General features: G+C 42.9%; 2 protein-coding genes across 5 annotated transcripts; one reads left to right on the top strand and one right to left on the bottom strand.

Annotated features, from left to right (window-relative positions):
- Window positions 1-1,244: 1,244 nt before the first annotated feature.
- Window positions 1,245-12,918, bottom strand: LOC118399295 (zinc finger protein 384-like). Of its 3 annotated transcripts, XM_035795273.2 has the most exons (12): window positions 12,750-12,918; window positions 11,408-11,475; window positions 10,828-11,083; window positions 10,475-10,597; window positions 9,949-9,987; window positions 8,106-8,257; window positions 7,317-7,393; window positions 6,918-7,142; window positions 5,154-5,321; window positions 3,993-4,071; window positions 3,614-3,772; window positions 1,245-2,753 (listed from the first exon to the last, which is right to left on the bottom strand). In XM_035795273.2, exons 2-12 carry the CDS (start codon window positions 11,468-11,470, stop codon window positions 2,385-2,387), a joined length of 1,710 nt encoding a protein of 569 aa, XP_035651166.1. In that variant the 5' UTR covers window positions 11,471-11,475; window positions 12,750-12,918; the 3' UTR covers window positions 1,245-2,384. The 3 variants fall into 3 exon arrangements, with proteins under 3 accessions (XP_035651166.1, XP_035651167.1, XP_035651170.1); XM_035795274.2 differs by lacking the exon at window positions 9,949-9,987; XM_035795277.2 differs by lacking the exon at window positions 5,154-5,321.
- A 2,028-nt stretch (window positions 12,919-14,946) lies between these two features.
- Window positions 14,947-20,483, top strand: kifc1 (kinesin family member C1). 2 transcript variants are annotated; one of them, XM_035795278.2, is made up of 17 exons: window positions 14,947-15,083; window positions 15,427-15,455; window positions 15,680-15,775; window positions 15,938-16,031; window positions 16,155-16,211; window positions 16,330-16,368; window positions 16,491-16,698; window positions 17,008-17,173; window positions 17,458-17,625; window positions 17,865-17,978; window positions 18,132-18,416; window positions 18,655-18,819; window positions 19,352-19,490; window positions 19,616-19,755; window positions 19,874-19,947; window positions 20,069-20,144; window positions 20,292-20,483. In XM_035795278.2, exons 2-17 carry the CDS (start codon window positions 15,444-15,446, stop codon window positions 20,334-20,336), a joined length of 1,878 nt encoding a protein of 625 aa, XP_035651171.1. In that variant the 5' UTR covers window positions 14,947-15,083; window positions 15,427-15,443; the 3' UTR covers window positions 20,337-20,483. The 2 variants fall into 2 exon arrangements, with proteins under 2 accessions (XP_035651171.1, XP_035651172.1); XM_035795279.2 differs by having other exon boundaries at window positions 16,158-16,211.
- The last annotated feature ends 2,124 nt before the right edge of the window (window positions 20,484-22,607 follow it).

Consider the following 22,607-nt stretch of genomic DNA (forward strand, 5'->3'; position numbering starts at 1 on the left):
CCTTACATTTACATTTAAGTCATTTAGCAGACGCTCTTATCCAGAGCGACTTACAAATTGGTGCATACACCTTATGACAACCAGTGGAACAGCCACTTGCATCTAAATCTTGTTGGGGGAGAAGGGGGGTGAGAAGGATTACTTACCCTTACTTACCCTATCCTAGGTATTCCTTGAAGAGGTGGGGTTTCAGGTGTCTCCGGAAGGTGGTGATTGACTCCGCTGTCCTGGCGTCGTGAGGGAGTTTGTTCCACCATTGGGGGCCCAGGCAAGCAACAGTTTTGACTGGGCTGAGCGGGAACTGTACTTCCTCAGTGGTAGGGAGGCGAGCAGGCCAGAGGTGGATGAACGCAGTGCCCTTGTTTGGGTGTAGGGCCTGATCAGAGCCTGGAGGTACTGAGGTGCCGTTCCCCTCACAGCTCCGTAGGCGAGCACCATGGTCTTGTAGCGGATGCGAGCTTCAACTGGAAGTGTTACTAAGTGTTACCTTGTTTCTGTGTTGTGTCTTACTTTAACCAGGATATCATCTATTTTCATGGTTGTCCCCTGTTTTACTAAGAAATAATACCAATAGTTGCTTATTATATATTCTTCTTATTCTATGTTGAGCTTATTTCAGTGAAAACCAAAGAAAGCTTGGGAAAAAGTTACTTAATGTACATTTAATGAACAGAATGGGATGAATTCCATGGCGAGTAGATCAGTTATATTAGAATAGTGTGTTTTTTACTTTGTTTTTGAGGACTTGCCAAAATGTAAATGTGCCTCTATTGTTTTCAAATTGCTGTGCACTGGTGTCATGAAGAACCCTGTAGTTTGTAGGAAACGTATACCCTTAAATTATATCAAATACAGCATTCCTTTGATTCCAAAACCAATACTCTCATCTTCTTTGGTGTGTGTGTGTGAAGGTCATGAAATGGGCATGGCACAGGTTATGGCAAATTAATGTCCCAAACACAATCACCTAGCGAACCATTCCAACATACAACATAATATTTATATTATTTTAATGTATAATTGACCTACGTACTGTACATTGATACCTCCAAACTGACTTTCGACAGCATGTCTGCATGCAGTAAAAGGAGAATCTGACAGCAAGCTTGTCATCGCCGACTGTCTCACTTTATTGTCCTTACAAAGAGAAACTCTTCAGATGAATGTGTACTATGCATATACAGCAAGTGTAGCATAAGGGTAGTTAATAACAGTATTAGGAGCAATAATAACGACACTAATAAGAATATTGAGAACTGTGTTATTTCAAAAGACACATAACAAAGTACAAGGAGTATACATAAGATAACCGGCCAATCACGAGCCTGCTCTATAAATAGAGAGAACAGAATAGAGCTCTGTGATTGGACGGGTTAGAAATACATGTCAACGATTCGTTACTTTTGGAGTTCTTGTTTTCTGGTTTACTTTACAGAGGCAGAGATTAGGAAGTACATCATTCCCTTTTTTTTAATGAAAAAAATCATTTCTATATATATCTACATAGATTACAGTATCTTCCAATTGATAATAACGAGGATAACATTGACACAATAAGAACAATGTAATATTCAGTATGAAAGGTTTAAAAAACTAAACTTAAAAAAACTTGTTAACAGTACCTGACAGCCATTTCAATGTTTCAGCACGATGCTCCTTTCTCCCCCTCACCCCTTGCTTTGCAAAAATGTGTTGGGGAATATAGAAAATGATCCTTCTTAAATACAAAATCTGCAGTTTCTAGATGTTTCTTCTCACTCACATTCCTTGCACAATCATTTTGCTTTCCCATGCCGTTCGCTGACACATTCCACTGTTGGTAGAAAAATACATACATATATAATAATATACATACAACAACTAAATGAAACGATGAGAAACCGAAAAAATACGAGATTGATCAAGTGCCTTCTTTATATCAGCCCCCCACCCCCCTTTTTTGTTCTCTCTCTCTCTCTCCCTTTTCGATGTCTTCTCCTTTAAGTGCATTCTTTGAACCATTCATACATCTCTTCATTCAATACTGGACTACATATCCCATGCTTCCTCTTCGTCTCAGGTAGTCCCTTCACGCCCTCCTTTCCTTATTCTCTGATTGGGTCTTGCATCGCCAAACCTCATTCTTCCATTCATTCCTTCGCCAACCCCAAGGCAGTGTAGTTTTTACTTAGTACTTTCTCCCTCCCAGTGGAGGCTGGTGGGAGGAGAAATCAGTGGACTGCCTCATTGAAATAGCTGGTTTCAAACACATTTAATGTGTTTGACACACATTCCATTCCAGCCATTACAATGAGCCCATCCTCCAATTTAAAAAGTGACACCAGGCTCCACTCCCTCCCTCCCTCTCCATTCTGTCCATCCTCCCCTCTGTCCATCCTCTCGCTCTATGAGTTCATGTGCTCCACCTGAATGGCTGAGGTGGACACGGTCAGGCAGAGGTCCTTATGGGCCGACAGGTCGGTGACGCTGACCGTCTTGTACTGGTGCAGGTCGAAGGGGCACGGCACGCCCTCCGTCTGCGGGTAGCTGCCTTGCTGAGGGTTGTTGGGGTTCTGGGGCTGGTTCTGCCCTGGGTTCTGCCCTGCCCCTCCGGGACCACCGCCTCCTATGTTTGCCCCGCTTCCTCTGCCACGACCCCTCCCCCTGCCCGCTCCTCCAGGAGTGTGACCCTGGGCCTGCTGGGCGGCGACGGCAGCCGCCACTGTGAGGGGGTCCGGGTTGTGCTTCCGCATGTGTTTCATCAGGTAGGTCTCCTGGAGAAGAGGAGAGAAAGAGGGTGAGCGAGATAGACAGTGCAGTGAACAATTACCATGCAGTGGGTCTTGGGAACAAAATGCAAGGGCTCGGCAGCACATACACTACTGTTCAAACGTTTGGGGTCACTTAGAAATGTCCTTGTTTTTGAAAGAAAAGGGCCAGCATCCCGGAGTGATGGTTGCTGATAATGGGCCTCTGTACGCCTATGTAGATATTCCATTAAATATCAGCCGTTTCCAGCTACAATAGTCATTTACAACATTAACGATGTCTACACTGTATTTCTGATCAATTTGATGTTATTTTAATGGACAAAAAAAATGGTCTTTTCTTTCAAAAACAAGGACATTTCTAAGTGACCCCAAACTTTTGAACGGTAGTGTACAAACAAACTCAGTAATATGTAGTCTATGCAAATGACTTGGAAGAAATATGGGCCGAGTGTATATAAACTACAGTGGAGGGGGAAACTGTTTTTAACTACATAGCCAAAGCCTACCTGTCCTATACAACCCTATGGGTTACCATCAAGCCAGACTACTGCTTGTACCTGTTGTTCAACTGTTTTCACTACCAACCAACTTACTACCTGAAGTAGTCAATTGAGTAATCTAATACTGCAGTTACTGAAAGAAGTACATACAATGAATTAGTCTCCACCCTCACAATTCCCTAGCCCCCCCCCCCCTAAATGATGACATTGCTGAGCATCCCTTCCATGCAACAGGCCCCTCTCGAAAGTGGAGGCCTTGCACCTAGAAAGCAAAAAGTGGGAGTGACACTTTAAGGGGTGGGACTATATGTCATTTGAGGAGGAGGGTAGAGGGAGGAGTTTTAGGGTGATTGGCAGGCATACCGAGGTGTAGGCGCGGTTGCACAGGCCACAGGAGTAGAGCTTGGCGTGTTTGACCGTGTGAGTGGACAGGTGCACCTCCAGACTGGCCGCATCTGTGTAACCGCGGTTGCAGTTGTGGCACTTGTACGGCTTGTCTTTGTTGTGCTGCCGGCGGTGAGACTGGGGGAAGCCATGAAAGAGTTAATACATTAGGATTATTTTGACTATGATGTCATCACATCATTTACGCTTCCGTTATTAACTGTACGTAATGATTTTAGCTAAGCAACTTTTTGCTATGAGAAACGTACAACCAAATAAATGGAAATTGAGGTGATTATTGTCCAAATGTAAGATCTATTGGACTTGTGAATTGGATGTTGAGATGTAGAAGGCCTACCTGCAAGTTGGACAGCTGAGTGAATGCTTTCTCGCAGCCAGGATGGATGCACTTGTAAGGTCGGTCCCCAGTGTGAATCCTACAGAAGTGAAACACAGTCTGTAATGAACTACAGCTCCCACAAACCCCAGTAGCCTGACTACTTCCGTCACAGCGTCACTCACTCCAAGGAACTGAGAGGAACAAATAAAATAAAAATTCAAACAAAAATATCTCTTGAATATCTCTTGAAGGGGGCGGCAGCGTAGCCTAGAGGTTAGAGTATTGGACTAGCAACCGAAAGGTTGCAAGATCGAATCCCCGAGATGACAAGGTACAAATTCTTCGTTCTGCCCCTGAACAAGGCAGTTTAACCCACTGTTCCTAGGCCTTCATTGAAAATAAGAATTTGTTCTTAACTGACTTGCCTAGTTAAATAAAGGTATAAAAAAATTAAAGATCCAGTAAAAAGGCTGTCACCAGGAAATGTCTACAAAAAGACCCTCCCACAGTGACACAATGGATAGACATCGAAGAAGAAATACACCACATGGAGCGTATGACCTTTGCTTTAAGAACACAAGAGGAGAGAGGTCAGGAACACTGGGAAAAATGGGTTTCGTACTTGAAAAAGGTCTAATTCTATGATGTCAATGTAACTAATATGATGACGGTATGATGTGCACTGTGACTGACAGATCTTTTTTGTTGTTATTTTACTTTATTTGTACTCTCTTTGTGTTCATCAATAAAAACAAAGTATTAAATATATCCCAATAAATCCCAATATCAAACAATTACTCTGATCAGAATTGGATGGGAGAGGTCAACATTGGAATAATATTCATATCTATTTTTCATGTAGGCTACATAAATAAAAAGCCTACAGGTCAAAGTGTAGGTGATATGCACATTGTCTACAGCCTCATGTCCAAACCCATGCTGACATGAGGGAGGCCCCAGAACATGTATTGAGATGTTCAATTACACATATATAGGCTGAGCGCTTTTATTAAAGAGGTCTGTGGGGATTAGGGGGAGTGTTGAACATGAACAAGAAGATAAGAGGATGTGAGAGACAATGAGTGAGAGGGAACCAATTAGAAGAAAAGAGGAGTAGATGGAACTACAGAGGTTGTGCCCTGACGTGACTGCCCACTGTCCCTGTTTAGTAGTGTTTACCTGTGGTGCTGCTGTAAGTGACTGAGCTGCCTGAATGTTTTCTGGCAGAAGGAGCAGGTGTAGGGCTTGGCCCCGCTGTGGATGCGGATGTGCTGGGCCAGGTAGCTGGAGTTGGCGAACGATTTGGAGCAGTGGGGACACTTGTGCGGTTTGCCCTCAGTGTGGTTTCTAACAAGGGGATGGGGAGATGGAGAGAGAAAAAGAGAGAGAGATTGATAATGTATCAAATCAGCGACGAATGATCCAGAGATCAAATCATAATCAAATCCCCCCAAATCAAGTTTTAGCGCAGTTTGATTGACAGTGTGCACTTTTTGGTTGTAGGAAAACAGACAGCAGGCACAGTCCCCCTTTCCTTTCTCTCTCTTTCTCGGGTCTCTCCACCTACTGATGTTCTGTGGTCATTCTACAGAGGCCTACTGCTAAGGAATTTGAGTGAAGGCAAGCTCTTGTGTCTATCTTGACACGTAGGGCGAAATATCGAGAGGGGCTTGTGAGGGAGGATATGTAGCCTAATAGAGAAAGCAAATGGTGCACTTCACTCTAACAGAATGGAGAGGCTGGGAGGAGGGGGAGGAAGGGAAAGCCATTCATTTAATTCCTCATAAATGTTCAAGAAACCAAAGACTGGTTGAAGAGATGACAGAACAGATAGAACTGAAAGTGTCAGGGAAAGAAAATGAAGAAATCAGTATGGAAAGACGTGGTCATAGCTAAATGTACAGGTCACGTGTCTGACAGAATTTATGAATTTATGAATTTTATGAAGCTGTTTCTGGTATAGTTTACCCAAAATTGCATCCTTTCCCCAAGGATGGACGTAACTTATTAGTCTTTGCTGTGGTTGTCCGGGTATCTAAAAGGTTAGAATGCAATCTGTCACTTTAAAGGGAGTTAACTCACCCCCTTCAGATCAAATGTGGTGTTCCACAAGGATCGATTCTTGGACCTGTACTATTTCTAGTTTACCAAACGTATCAAAACAACTTTCTCAGATTCTGTTTGCCAATAACATGAGTGACTTGAATTCCCAAAGAAATCTGCAAACCACACATAAAAAAACATAGCCTCCAAGACAGCAAACAACGCCGATACAACACTTGGCAACAGAAAAACAGCACACACTCTACTTATAAAAGGGTCACTAACTGTGACATTTCGACAGAGAAAAAAAGGTGGTGCTGCTTTGTCAAACATCACCAGAAATATAAATATTGTGTTTGTTTATTCTAAACCTGTGGTCATAGATATAGTTAATGGGCTTGTTTATTCTAAACCTGCGGTCATAGATGTAGTTTTGTTGGGCTTGTTTATTCTAAACCTGTGGTCATAGATGTAGTTATTGGGCTTGTTTATTCTAAACCTGCGGTCATAGATGTAGTTATTGGGCTTGTTTATTCTAAACCTGCGGTCATAGATGTAGTTATTGGGCTTGTTTATTCTAAACCTGCGGTCATAGATGTAGTACAATAAGAGGTTTTGTAATCAGTATTATTGGAATCAATACTGTCTCATTTGATTTGTCGCAATAAAACCCTATGTATCTAATGCAGAGTGGTTATTCATATTGTATTGGTCAAATTCAAAGTCAAATATAGATAAGTACATTGGTATCACTAGCACTGAATTTGTAGTGATAGTGATTGTCTTTTACTAACAATCCTTCAATCTTGTGTGACAGTCTATATTCTGCAGTCACCTATTCCCTGAAATTAACCACCACACACACACTCACACACATACACGCCAGGGAGGCAGCAGTACCGTGTGTGCTGCTGTAAGTGACTGAGCTGCCTGAATGTTTTCTGGCAGAAGGAGCAGGTGTAGGGCTTGGCCCCGCTGTGGATGCGGATGTGCTGGGACAGGTAGCTGGAGTTGGCGAACGACTTGGAGCAGTGGGGGCACTTGTGCGGCTTGGCCTCCGTGTGAGACTTGGCGTGGATCTGCATGTCCGACTTGCTGAAGAATGTCACCGCACACATCCGGCACCTGGAGGATGGGTAAGAGAGAACGGTAAAGGGATGGAAAACGAGCGAAACAGAGATATACTGTTTAGAGATGAGGATATGTTGAATGGGGAAGAAAAATCTAGGGTCAACTTGGGTAACAAATGATGAGTGTTAAGGAGTAAAAAAGTATGTAAACACAAGGCCTGCAATCTACCTGTATGATTTGGTCCCGTCTTTGTTCCCATGCTCATCCTCATCATTTGATAAGTCATAATGGTCTGCAGTGTGGTGCTATAAACAAACACAAAACAATGTTGTTTGTTTAATAAACAACGCTTTGCTTCACTAATCCTGAAGTAATGACACTACGATAAGTAGCCTTAACACATTTTATCACTATGGATTGACTGGGGAGATGCAGTGATCTAACCCCCACGTAATACTGAAGATAACCTCCGTAGAGGCAGCAAGTCCCGCCTCTCCCCTCTCCTCATTGGTTCTTAGGAGCATATACCCACATGGGTGATTGAAAGATGAACGAGGTCCACACTCCAGTGTTGGTTGCAGTAAGGCACCTTAAAGTTGGTTGCCAACCGCCATATAAAACCCACATAAATTACTATAAACTAACTAGGTTTCTCCATTTATCTGTGGATTAATTGTTGGAGTAGAGAACACACGATTTTGTGTGAATCAAAATGGGTAAAAATTCTACAAAATCCAGCAAAAAAAAAGGACCACGTACATCTAATGTAGAATAACAACCCAGTGTTTATATCCCAGGACAAAATAGCAGCAACAGCAAGCTAGCTAGCTAAATGTCCATGAATGTTTATGTGTTTCGACCTGTCCTTAAAATCAGTTCTGTTCGTTTTGATATTTCAACCTGCGTGTCCTGACCGCGTCTGGTGTGGATGGAGATTATCAACATGCGCGCGATGGCACGTGGACGGGTAGTCAGCATGTTAGTTCTTTTGTGACGTCACTTAAAAACTCAAATCACCTGCCCCCCAGCAGCCAGGTGAGCCAGAATCAACGCATCACTTCCTGGGGGGAGGTTGGCGCCAGCCCTCTGCATCATCGACTTCTTCTTCCTGCCCCGCTTCCCGGGCGTTGGCATGACAACAGGAGGGATGACCAAATCCTCTTTCTTGTCTGAAACAGGGACATAAAAACGGGATGGGGAAAGGAGGGAAGGGGAGAGAGGAATACAGCTCTGATTAAAAGAGACCAAAAACCACACAACATATCCCATGGGCCTCTCTGCTTGGTGAGTAACATCCAAAGCGGTCTCTCCTGGTATGCAACGGTGAAAGCAACAACACGTGAGTGGTAAAATCACCCCACAACACAGAGGCATTTTAATCTCTTCATATACTGGAACACCTGACAGACTTCATCGCTGCTAAAAAATAATCGGTTACACCCAACTGCCTATTTGGACAGTGTTGCACAGCTACATAACTAAACAAAATTGATTTAGCTTTTTTGAATGGGCCAGACAGATACTGTAGTTTGTATGTTTTGGATGTTATTCCAAGACAAAAAGACATTCATCAACTTTTGGATGATCACATTCATGGATGGAATTGCACCACCAGAGAACAAAGCGTCGTACTCCAGAACACTCCTTTGGTCCTCCAGATAACTTCCTTGGACCATTAGTGGAAGGGCATCAGATCATATTCTTCGACATTCAGATTGGGGTTTTTGGAGTCAATATAACTCATATAACTATTGGACCATCCACAGGTCCCAGATTTGATCATCTTCATATGTTGTGCAATTTATAGTGTGAGCTTAAATACAGTCTTCAGTAAAACACTACATCCAAGCATCCTGCATATATGAAGACATTTTAGACATTTTCTTCGTAGCTTATGACAGGGCTTACTGCAGCGTTTCCCAAACTAGGGGTCGCCTGATTTGAAAATGGGGTCGCGCTTGGTTCAGAGGTGAGCTTGGTTCAGTGACCTCTGGTAGCCGCTAGATGCGGTTGTAATAAACAGGAGTGGTTTCTCTTTTCTTCCTACACATATGGCTTTATCTTTTGAACGGTTTTAGCTGCAACATATTATGACCCCGTCACTGAAAGACAAGACTCCACATGTGTGGATGTGTCTGACGTTTCCCTCTATAATGCCCACATGCCGCGCAGGAGTCATTAGAATAGAGAGGACGGGACCAGACACTAAATCCTTTCTACACAGAAGACCATAGTGGGCGGCAGGTAGCCTACTGGTTAGAGCGTTGGACTAGTGACCGAAAAGTTGCAAGATCGGATCCCCGAGCTGACAAGGTAAAAATCTGTCGTTCTGCCCCTAAACAAGGCAGTTAACCCACTGTTCCTAGGCCGTCATTGAAAATAAGAATTTGTTCTTAACTGACTTGCCTAGTTAAATAAAGGTTAAAAAAATATATATATATATACACAATTATCGCCTGATGGTCTTCTGAACTTCCAAATACCTTTCTGATACATGTCAGTCACTTCAAACCACACTTCCTTAATGTTAGACTGATTTGTTATAGACTATCATAGCCCCAATTAAAATATTATACAACAAAAAAAAAGAGATCAAAATGGGGTTGCGGGCCAAAACAGTTTGGGAACCTCTGCCTTATATTATCTCAGCACAGACAAGTCATTTAAAACGCAACTCAACTGCACATCCAAACCAGGCATCAAACAGTCCAGAGTGCAGGTAAACACAACCATAGGACTGGCCATAGGCTAAGGCTGCAGATGCTTTACTGCTAAGCAGTAGGGATGGATGATGGCATACGGGGAGGAAGTAGTAGGCTAGGTGAGGCAGGGTGGAGGGGAGATGGAGCTGGGTACTCACTGTGGCTGTAGAAGTAGAGAGAGGAGTGCTGGCTGCTCTCTGACAGAAACCGAGAGAAGAGGAGAACACACTCAACACACGGAGCTCACTATCCCCGGCTCGCTCCCTCTCTCTCTCTCACCGCAGAGGGTAGGGGGGCTGGATCAGGTCAAGGGTTAGTGGCTGGCTGCTGGCAGCGTGTTGCCGGGGTTAGCTCAAGCAGCAATGTGTGTGTTACTGTGTGTTTGTTTGTGTGAGTGTAATGCATGTCTGTGAGTGTTGAGGATTGAAGTTTGTGATAATTTTTTTTTTAAAGACTAGGTGGTTCCACCTTTGCTGGGTCAGCCTATATCAACAACGGGATGAAATAAAATACAAATAAATGATCAAATTAATGTATGTCTGTATGTGAGTGTGTGCCAGTGAGTCTGCTTTGCTTGTTGATAAGCCAGGGAAGGTTTGCAAGCCACTCGGACACACAACCTATCACAGTGCGGGTTTTGGGGAACGGGTTTTGGGGAACGGGGGAATGCGGTGGAGGTTTTACCTGTGTTTGTGGGGTGTAGTGCGGACACTATCATGGTGTTGGCAGGGGGTCCGGGCACAAAAGATTGTGTGGAGGTGGGTTGAGAGACCAGGGTGCCTTGGGGAGTGGTTATCACTAGCCCCGCTGAGAGGGAGAGAGAGACGGTGACCTGACTGCACCACACCCCTCCCAGGGAGAGCCGAGGCACACATTACACACACAATGAAATACTGAGAATGTTTAAGTTGGTTCTTTCTGTATCTTTCAATATATAACATGATTAGACCAGACAGAAACAGGGAGGAGACACGCATAGAACAACCACAGAGGATAGCCAGACAAACTGACACTGGCAGAGTGTCTTGTTTACTCACCTGCCGTCATGATGCCAGTGGACTGGACGGGCACCACCGTGATATTCTGTGAGGTGTGCGGCTGGTGCAGATGACCACCTACGGCGTTCAATTGGACACCACCGCCTCCACCTTCCTGTTTGGGCACCACCCGGCCTCCCGTGTCCATGGTGAGCACAGCGGCGGGATAATGTGAGGAGTGAGGGAACGACGGAGAACCCTTATTGTCCGGACCCAACTGCTCCTTCATCTTGTTCAGGAACATGGCGTTTTCAATCTATCGTGGAGGGGGTCGTGGATCGTAAAGGAGGGGTAGAAAAGAGAAAGACAGGCAATAGAGAGAATGGGGTGAGATGACAAAAGGAAATGAGTAGCGGTGGTAGAGGTTGATAAGGGAAGTGGGAGAGAGGGGCAGAAGTGATCATTTGGGGAGGCCCGTTGTTTTGTTACTTACATATGTATTACAGTGGATTTGATGTTTTGCCATCCTCACCTAAGGTGTAAGCTCATTATTTGTTAGCGTTAACTAACATGTATTATTTCTTTATTTGCGACACCACCATGTACATTTCAAGATAAGGTCCAGTAATAAGGTTTCTACCTGTCCTTGTACTGTGGGAACGGGAGACCAAAAGTATGATGAGTTGAAATGGGATTCTTCCATTATTTCTGTAATTGAAAAGCAACATAACTTATAAACACTTGCTCGCTCTGCATCGTCAGTTGAAACGAGACCACGCCCATCTCAACTGATGTCTGGCCAAAGTCCTTGGTCTCTTGCAACTGCTAAGTATATCTAAGAAGTTGAGTAAAAGAAATGTAAGAGTTTTGCTCAAGGGAATGGGGGACGTTGAACGATACAAATGCTGAGCGAACACTTGTTTTCTTCACTGGCATGCATTTTGTCCACTGCCAATAGATTTAACTAAAGATAGAAAAGTGTGAGACATATTGATTGGAAGTCTCCATGGCCCCCCGGACAGAGAGTGTCGTTGGTGGTCAGGATTGTAAATGGCATGTTACTGTTTACATACAAATAAATGCATGCAGAGCGCAGTAGTGGGGGTGTACAGAAAGCATGTTTCCTCAATGGCTACATATAACCTTCGAGCTGTCTACAGAGATAATAACAAAAAAATATGGATACATTGTATTGAATGCACAATAGAATATATTTTTCAATGCCATGCAACTCCCTGAAACCTATTGGCTAGCTACTCTCACTGAGCTACATGGCAGGAGTGGGCACTATAAATAGCAAGGAACAAGTCTGTCATGGAAAACCATCCCGCTAGGTGTATAACGGGGAAGTTATTTATTGGAGCTTTGTAACACAATGGACCAGAAACAGAGACGTGTCTGCTAACAATTCTGATGGGGAATATTGAGTTAAGTTACAGTATTTCCTATCTCATCCCACACATAAGACAGCTTGCCAGCCAACGGGATAGCCAACACTACCTACAATAAAACACTCTCTAACCTTTATTTTAGCTAACTGGCTGGTGGCAAGCTCGATAGACTACTATTGATGTTCGCTAGCAACAACAGAGGAGTGAAATCTGAGCTAGTTAGCTAACGTAGAAGCTACCTAGCTCCTTGAGGTTAGCTAGCTAACTGTAGCTAACTTGCCTCCATTAATGTCAGTATTGTTAGCTAGCTGGCTACTATGCGGCCTAGTTTTAAGTCGACAATAAACAAATAAACTTCCGCTTGAAAACAACATTGTCACAACCCCTACGCCTCCATCCCTCTCCCTGTTCGTCACACTGTGAGAATAAAAAAAAAAACGAGAAAAAAAAACGTCGACGCCAATGCCCCTGTGCGAGACGCAGTTTCATGTAGACTTCCGGCTATCCAGACAGAGGGGAGTAGCAGCTCATATGAGTTGCTCTGTCAAACAGAAATAATTAACGATTGAGTAATAACTCGATGTTAATTACCGGTGTTGGCGATTTCCTCTCAACCCTGGGGCTCCCTCGGGTTGGGACAGTTCGGAAACTCAGTCCAAATCCGCCCAAACCCTCAGATTCTCCGAATTTTTTTTCCTCGATTTTTTTCTTTTTCCCTCTTGTGGGTCTGCTCCGCTCTACACTTCCGGTGCCTAGAAATCGATTTCCGGTCTTTGGGGACGTATATAACTATTAAAATTAATATGATCATATATTATATGATTATTAATATGAATTTATGATGATATGGAATGTACTTGTTATTGCTGGTAGCCTTCCACTATTAATGATGGCTGATAAAAAGGTATACCACAGACTAGGCAAAGAAAGGGGTTCCCAAACTGGTTTCCCTGGTCTTATTCCAGAAAGGTGCAATTTTATTTTTTAAATAAATTATGCTCCCCCATCATATATGTTTTGGACTCTCTCTCTACCGCACCTGCTGTCTCTATCTCTGAATGATCGGCTATGAAAGCCAACTGACATTTACTCCTGAGGTGCTGACCTGTTGCACCCTCTACAACCACTGTGATTATTATTATCTGACCCTGCTGGTCATCTATGAACGTTTGAACATCTTGGCCATGTTCTGTTATAATCTCCACCCGGCACAGCCAGAAGAGGACTGCCACCCCTCAGAGCCTGGTTCCTCTCTAGGTTTCTTTCTAGTTTCTGGCCTTTCTAGGGAGTTTTTCCTAGCCACTGTGCTTCTACATCTGCATTGCTTGCTGTTTGGAGTTTTAGGCTGGGTTTCTGTACAGCACTTTGTGACATCGGATGATGTAAAAATGGCTTTATAAATACATTTGATTGACATATTGTTCCCTCGTTATATTGTAGCGAATGGAGGGATCAGCAGGTGCACCCTGGTCTCTGGCATGAATACCCTGGTCTTCCATTTGGTAGGAATTGTAATGTAGCACAGATCGCTACACTGCCCTCTCCAAACGGGAAGCTACATCCCCTTGCTTTCCCTAACCTCAGCCCCCTTACATCCCGAGCTGTGTGTTCCTTCTGACACCAGTGTAGTTAACGGAAAAATCAGGAAGCAAACCCTGGTCTCTGGTGTGAAAGGAAAACACCCTACTCATCGTGCTATGGGTTAAACCACTTTAAATGGCCATCGCAATAATATACTGTTCCCTATCAGATATGGCTTTCCCATCACATAGGCCTACTGTTTTTCCCCCATCATGGCCATCATTGACATTGCTACCAGTGACGTGAACAACAGCTGGACATGATGGCCTTAAACCTACTTCATTCCTGCTCAGACATTACCATGCACCAGACAACCCTGAATAGCCTGGGATACATGGGTCCAAGCCAGCAAAAATATCACTAAACCCATCTAAATGCAAAACCACCTTCGCCAAAAGACCTCAACCCATAGTATCTGATGGGGTAACAGTATATGATGAGAGAACAATGTATTTTAGGAACAGTAGGTTTTGATGAATGTGAAAATGTTTAGAATTTATGTATTTAATCTATAACATAATAATAAAAGTAATCATCATCATAATCCCTCGACTAACTACCCTGCACATTGACTCTGTACTGGTAACCCCTGGTAACCCCTGCATATAGCCTCGTTATTGCTATTGTTATTTTACTGCTGCCTTTTAATTATTTGTTACTTTTATTTAATTTTTTTACTTAACACGTTTTTTTTCTTAACTTCTTAAAGCATTGTTGGTTAAGGGCTTGTAAAGTAAGCATTTCACACTTGTATTCAGCGCATTTAAAAAATATCATTTGATTTGATAATCATCATAATTCATAGAAAATATATAATTTGCCAATGTGTTGTGGAAATATTTTTCGGGGGAAATCTAGATTTTAATGAATTCAAACAGAGAATTAAAAAAACTGGTTTACATAATATTTAAATGTGTTTGTTTTTCTTATCTTTCAATTCCAGGTATTCCATCTTGACAGTATCTGACTCAAGATTCATATTAAATCTGCTCATATTTAACAAAATATAGTTATTTTATAGAGCCACGCTGATGAATCAGAGCTATATTTATATTTTATATTCGATATTTAATTTCAATGATCCCACCACGACTGATCAATGGGTGTTCTGTATCAGGGTTCCACGAATGGAATTGCGGAAAATTGTACATCCCCTAAATTACTAGAATTTAAATTTGATTGGGTAGTAAGGCAAAAGAGAAGGCGGGATTGTGTTTCCTATAACGCGATTGGGCTAAGGTCAGCCAATTACGTTGGACGGTGTAAAGCGCCACCAAAACATTTCATTTTGAAATTCAAACGGCTGTTGTGTTTCCAGCGAAACAAGAGTGAATGCCCGTATTGGTAAGTAAATAATAATAAACTAAAATGCGTGACATTTTTTGTTTATATTTTTATAATTACGAAGAGTGGTTCAAGTGAACGGCTGTTTGAATTTTGTTTTTTCTGCTATGGCTTTTCCGTTACCCCAACGGTAACGTAATTTTAGCTACACTCCTGCTAACATGCTATTGGTTTATTCACACAACTAAAGCACGGATTTCTAGCTACAACCTTTACAAAGTTAGTTTAATTCCACCCATCATTCCACTTGCTAACTGGCCAATGTTATTTTCTTTTTAGCTAGCCTATGTCATGCCATTGATGTATTTATTGTCAGCGTTACATGTTGCTCCCTCTGTTTCAGGTACACATTCAAGCCATATGAATAAAGAGGTGAGTGGGACTATAACTAGCCAGCTAACTATCAACCTAACGTAAGCTACCAATCTGAATAGGGTGGTTTTGGATATAAACAAGCTTAAGCCAGGAACTAGTTAGTTTAGTCTCTTTCTCTATTGGCAGGTACAGAAAAATAACATGCAGCTAAATGGACTGCCTGCTACAATCTGTTGTCACTTTGTAAAGTTAGGTGATTTTTCCTTCACTAACCTCTGCAGAACCACTCCCGACTACCAGTCATGTCTGGTAAAAGGGTCCTCTCCGCTTGCAGCAGTGAGAGTATAAACTCCTGCTCAGACCAACAACCTGCTCAGGTGTGTAAAAACCTTTTGCAAAACTAATACAGACAGTGATGACGGACATGTTCAATTCCTTTAGAAATGCACCACAAACACAAGTTAGATGTGTCCTTTTGTTTCCAAATGATCCTTAATTGCCAATAGTAAAAAAAAATAATGTTTTTTTTCCTCCTTTAGAAAAAGATGAGAAGGGTTGATTCAGACCCAAAGATGAGACCGACAGCAAGTGCAACGGGAACAAAGAGGCCCCTTCCACCAAAGCGTGCTGTTGGTGAGTGTCCTCACTCAAACTTCAACGACTGGTTTGGCCAATGTCATCTTGTTTTTCATAGTTTTAGCACTGTTTTTCTGTATTAGCAGTATTTATTTGTATTTTTATAATCCTCTATCTTAGCAGCCAAATTGATTCGGCATACAGGAGCAGCCACTATAGCTGCTGGTCCCTCTAGAGGTGAGATATATGTATGCATGTGATATTAATAGCTAGCCTTGTAAGTTTCTTGTTTGGTAATATTTCTTCACGTTGTCTTTTTTAAAATATATATACGTATATATTTAACCCCGAATAGGGTTTCAGAAGCCGCCCATTGCCTCTGTTGCTAAAGCAGGTAGGTACCCAAGTCCCTTTTCAATCACATGGTCCTTCCTTAATCACATTTTCTGTATATTGCATCCACAAACATTCTCTTCCATATCTTAAAACATGAGGGTGTTGAATGTGTTTTCCTAGCACCAATAGCAGCTGTTGGGGGTTCACGGCGGCCTGCATGGGACCTGAAGGGAAAAGTTACGGACATGGAGGGCAAGATTTCCAATTACCAGAGAAAAGTCCAAACGGTAGCCCAGGAGAACGAGAGCCTGAAGGAGTCTGTAGCTAAAAGCAGGCAGAAGGAAGCACAGATGACTTCAGACCTACAAGAACTCCACATACAGCTCAGGTACAGAGTACCAGGGAACATGCAGATTGTTGACTACTATGTGACATGGCATGGGAAAGGGCATTGTAACCACATAGGAAAGAGTGACTTATTTTGCATAAGGAACATCAAAGGAGAGTGTTAATTTAGCAAAACAAGTGGGCCTATAGCTGACATGATCTCTTGCCTTTCTTCAGTCGAGTACTAGTCATAACTTTATGCATACATTTAGCCAGTAGTGTTGTAGTGATACCATCAATTCAATATTCAATGTTACTCTTTTTGTCCTTCTTGTTTATGTCAATCTTAGCCATTTTTACTGTGTTGCAGCCAGTATGAACTGGAGCTGGCTGCCCTGTCTGGTGTCAAAGAGCAGCTGGTCATTGTGTCCAGCGAGAAGGCCTCCCTGGAGAAGAACTTATGCAACCTCACCGATGAGCACAAAGTTCTTCTGGGCTTGAGGGAGAGTCTGGAAGCTGAGCTTCACAGTGTGCAGGTAGGACATGTTCTCCCACACAAGAAGTGAAATGGCATGCAGGCCTACTCATTGTGACAACGGATCACCTTGACTGCTGTGACATGAGATGCATGGAGTATAGCTGGTGTTCTAATGTGTCTCTGCTCCTTGGTCAGTAGTATCTAGGGAGGTCTGGCATAGCCCTTTTTGGCCCAGCCTCATTCAAACTCACTGCCATTACGGCTTGTCACCAGCCCCTGTTGCAGCCCAAGATTTTGTTTTGTTTTTAGTGCATAGGTGTCTGACTTCTCTCTTTCTACCAGACCCAGCTCTCTGTGCAGTCCTCCACTCTCTCCCGTTGCCAGACCACCCTGAGGGAGACCCAGGACACTGTCCGCAACTTGGAGGAGACTGTGGCCCGCCAGACAGATGAGATTCACTGTGGAGAGATGGAGCGCAGGGAGCTTCACAACACAATCCAAGAGCTCAAGGCAAGGGGGTGTTTCAGTATGGGGAATGCTCAATTCCTTGAGATATGATTGTATTGCATAAAATTCAATTCTCTGGGGCCTATTGAATTATTTTTAATATTTTTTTATATTTCTGCTTCAAACAAACTGTATGCTCTAGTTAGCTAGGCCCCTGTCCATTTGTAGCTCATGATGGAGGAGCATAAAGTTGCATTGATCTTCTCACACTAACAAGACTGACCGCTCTCTTATTTCTATAGGGAAACATCAGAGTTTTCTGCAGAGTGCGCCCCCTGCAGGCCGGTGGGCAGAGTGACCATATTCAGCTCCCGGCCCATGACAACAAGGCTCTCACACTGGCCAAGACTGAAGAGGTAACAATCACACACCTGAAGCACAATCATGAAATGGGTCACTATAATCATTGTTTAGGTAATTGTATGTTTTTCAGTGTGGACCTCTAATTTTACTCTATTCTTAAATGTCAAAGATTGCAAACAAATCATCACTTCCCCATTCCCACGTAGTCTCACATAGGGCGTGCCGGAGATACCCAAAAGAGCTACAACTTCAGCTTTGACCGGGTGTTTGGGCCCTCCATCCCGCAGAAGGATGTGTTTGAGGAGATCTCCCTCCTGGTGCAGTCAGCCCTGGATGGCTACAACGTCTGCTGCTTCGCTTACGGCCAGACAGGCAGTGGCAAAACCTACACCATGGAGGGTGGTGAGATGGAGGACATGCGTGGGGTCATCCCCCGGGCTGTGCAGCAGATCTTCCAGGCCTCCAAGAAACTGTGGGAGCAGGGATGGAAGGTACCGATGATGCCATTGGTTTTCATCTGAATGAGTGGTAGCTGTTCCTACAGCTGGGCATTTCTATTATAGTGAACAGGGAATTTGAACATGTTGATTTGACTTTTGCTGTATTGATGTGTTTCTGCTTTTCAGATCAGATGATACTGTATATTTCCCATTTTGATATTTAAGTGGAATGTGTAAATGCATGGAACTTGCTATGTCAACCTTTTTTTGACCGGTACATCCCCCCCAGTTTACATTTACTGCCAGTTTCGTTGAGATCTACAATGAAACTCTGCGTGATCTCCTCTACACTGGCAAGGCCAACAAGAGACCGGAGCATGAGATTCGCAAAAGCGCCAACAGCGAGGTCACTGTCACCAATCTGACCTACCAGAAGGTCAACTCTGAGGATGAGGTGGGCATTTCAACACTCATATTATCTTACATTTTAACTAATGTTTGATTTTCATTTTATTTGTACGTTTTAGATTTTAAAGGTAGACTCAGCATTATGACCTATGCAGAAAGTAAACCACCTAGTGGGTAAATTTCTGCAACTAAGAGGGGCGAAGCGCTGTTTTGGTCTTGAGGCAACATAATTTCGCTATGTCGACCTTTTAAGTAATTTGGATGGCACTTATCCATAGAGACAGCGACTTGTGTAGAATTAAAGTATAGGTATGTACAAATGCATACCAGTAAGTGCATAATAATTACCTCAATAGTGCTACAGTAAAGGAATGATGTGAAGTAGCCTCTTGTTTAAAAAAGTAAATAATAACAATTGTTGCCCATTTAGGACCTGAATTGTCCTACATGTCAAACACAGGGAGGTAGAGCAGTTGTCTGATAAACCTGTATGGGCGGTTCAAATCCCTCTGCAATAAAGTATCCCCCTAGCCTATAAACTAATCTAATGTGTCCATTTTGACCAACTGTTCATCCAGGTCTGTAACCTGATTGCACTGGCCAACCAGAACCGATCCACAGCCCGGACCAACATGAACGACCACTCCTCCCGCTCGCACTCTGTGTTCCAGCTTGACATTGAGGGCGAGAACTCTGGAAGAGATGTCAAGTGCAAATGTAATCGTTTTGTACATCTGCAACCAACACAGGCTGAGATGTTAAATTAGAACAAATGATAATCCTGTTGTCTGATTGCGTTCTGGTATGAGTATCCTGACGGGTGTTCCTGTGTCTGTCTGCAGCCTCTCTGTGTTTGGTGGACCTGGCTGGCAGCGAGCGGGTGCAGAAGAGCCAATCCCAAGGGGACCGCTTCAAGGAGATGACGGCCATCAACGGCTCCTTGACCAACCTTGGGATTGTTATCGCTGCCTTGGCTAATAAGGTATGTGTTTGCAGCCCAATGCCTCTAGGCTGGTGGCTTGCTTATGGAGCCACAGGTGCTTTGTAAGTTATAGCTTGGTTGCGTTCACTTACCCTCCCACTCTTTGTCTGTATTCCAGGAGAGCTTTATCCCGTACAGAAACTCAAAGCTGACGTATCTTCTCCAAAGCTGCCTCGGAGGAAACAGCAAGACGTAAGTTGGGTTATGAGCGAAGTTTGAATGCGATTTCTGCTCGGATTAGTATTTTTAATTGACTGTTGGTTGTACGGTTGTGATTATGAGCAGATCAAACCTTTTGTCTCTGCTCTTCTAGCTTGATGTTTGTCAACATTTCCCCAGAGGCAGACAGCTTCCCAGAGACCCTGAACTCTCTGCGGTTTGCCAGCAAGGTCTGTGACCTCGCACATTATTTAATTTTTTTAAACAACATACAATTCACTCTGGAACATGTTCATATTAATGCTGTGCATATTTTGTTTAAATATATGAATTACAATGGCTTTTTTTTTTTTTACTGTTTATTTATTCTGTTGCAGGTGAATGATTGTGTTATTGGCACAGCATCAGCTAACCGGAAGTAAATGTGCTTTCTGTGGAGAGAAATGAATGTGGTATCTGTACATTGTGGTTTTTAGACATGCCCTTGTATTAGTGGTTATTTTATATTATTCATTTTTAATCAATTGGATCAGAGATACAACAGTCAATAAAAGCTCTCTTTTTTTAAAGTCTTTGTCTTGTAGTTAATAATCATAGATGGATGTTGTCAGTAGTGCAGGGAAAACAGTTTACCCACCTTTTTTGTTTGCCCAACCATTTACCCACAGTTTGCTGAAATTCTGTTTTGAGTATAAAAAAATATATATTTTAATAAAGCTACATACAAACATTGTCTCCCTTTTTGCTTTCTTGGGCAAGGCAGCTTCAAAATGCAGATGTTTCAGCCTATTTGAGTGCTTTCTGTGGTGGGGCAGCCTGTGGAAAATATGGAGTGTAGGGGTTGGTAATTTTAGTTTTGCCATAATTGGCTCAGTGTTCTGTCACTCATGGGAACACCACTGTACCACGCCTTAAATCTACATGTAGAGATCTTGGGTGCTGCAATAGACTTATTAGAATTGACCATACAAAAAGTCAAGGTCATTAGCCACAGGTCAAATCAAGTTATATATACAGTAGCTTTGATTGGACTGATGTCAACATCATACTTTCAAAATCTTATCAAGCTAGATAAGCAGTCATCATGCATCAAGTCAGCAATCTACTGGCAAATCCTTTTCTAACCTTGTCATAAAATAAATTACAGATTGAACGTAAACATTTCAAGATGGAAATGGCAAATTCAACAATGAGTGCTAAGGCATTGCTGCAGCCCGAGGTTTGATCCCAGGCTGTGAAGCGCACGATTGGGTTAGGGGAGTATTTGGCTGGCGGGAATGTCCATGTCTCATTGTGCTCTAGCGACTCCTTGTGGAGGGTCGGTCACCTGCAGGCTGACGTTGATCGTCAGTTCGACAGTGTTTCCTCTGACACGGGTGAAGCAAGCAGTGTGTCAAGAAGCAGTGCGGCTTGGATCTCCACCTTTGCCAAGTCCATAGGGGAGTTGCAGCGATGAGACAAGATTGGAACTACCAATTGGATATCACGAAAAAGGGGGTAATGCTATGGGCCATAAGTTTGAATACATTGGCCAAGCTGTCAATTCAGCATGACTTCTGCCGTGTTCAAAAAAATTGGAACCTCAGAACTGGGAAATCTCAAACTTAAGTGAGTTCAAGACTACTGGGACCTCGGATAAAACTAGCTCCGACTGGGAATATAATTAAACGGTCATCCAACTTGGAATGCCAACTCGAGATTTCGGGCCTCTTTCTAGAGCCCACAATTAGGACCGCTGTGCCACCTTCCTGTTCAAGTGAGCATAGCACAAGGTGAGTCCAAAAATGTGTATGCTGCTGCATACATTATGTAATATGTCAAGGAGATATGTATACTGTAGCCAAAAAAGTAATACTAAGTGTATGTTGTGTAGTAAGCTGTTAGTAGCCCATGTGCATCACCCTAATAATTTAGCCCACTGTTCTGACTTGATGTTGCAGATGTAGCCTGTTTTAGAGAAATGTAATCATTGAATATTGTAAGAGCTTTCCTAGTCTGTTTATATGCCCCCATTTATGTATCCTACGGTTCTGGCTTGGTGTATAGGGAGAATACTGTAAGGATGAACCATGTTCTGAATTCTGTCGCTGTAGATTTCAAAACCTGAACAAATAGTTATATTGACTACGTCTGTCCTAGCATTAACGTCTTAGTCGAAATTACCGATAGCCTCTTATCCGCTTGTCGTCCCCTTATACCATAGTCTGTACATCTCAATTGTCAGTAGAAACCACATTTGTTTAATCAAGTCAGCCATATCAGCTTTGTTTTTCAAAAAGGCAGTAAATGAGGCTGAATTAACTGTTTCGCTGCCAGACAAGGCTCTGCTGATAGCCAGGTGTAAGGATTCACTCCATGGTGCTGAAAAGAAAGCTCTACTGTTAGGGCCTACATAAAGCTGTCCCAACAGTTTTGTCGGCACTGTTTTGTCACGGTTATAGCGCAATGAATGTATTGTTTAGCGTTGTGGCTTTGCTGGCATGCATAAACATTTATTGTTTGCCCCACCAAGATTTACATGCTAAAATCTCCCCCGCTAAGCAGAATGGTTATTTCGTCTGATAATGTTACCTTCCAGATCTGTTTCAGAGAGGTTAAACTGAAATACAATTTATTCAGAGAGGAAGAGGCGAAGTGAGAGCGCTCACTCTCCACTAAATATGCTCAAAATAAACCCAATGTGTTTCTATGGG

The sequence above is a fragment of the Oncorhynchus keta genome, chromosome 20 (assembly GCF_023373465.1).
Source record: "Oncorhynchus keta strain PuntledgeMale-10-30-2019 chromosome 20, Oket_V2, whole genome shotgun sequence".
Taxonomy (NCBI): Eukaryota; Metazoa; Chordata; class Actinopteri; order Salmoniformes; family Salmonidae; genus Oncorhynchus; species Oncorhynchus keta.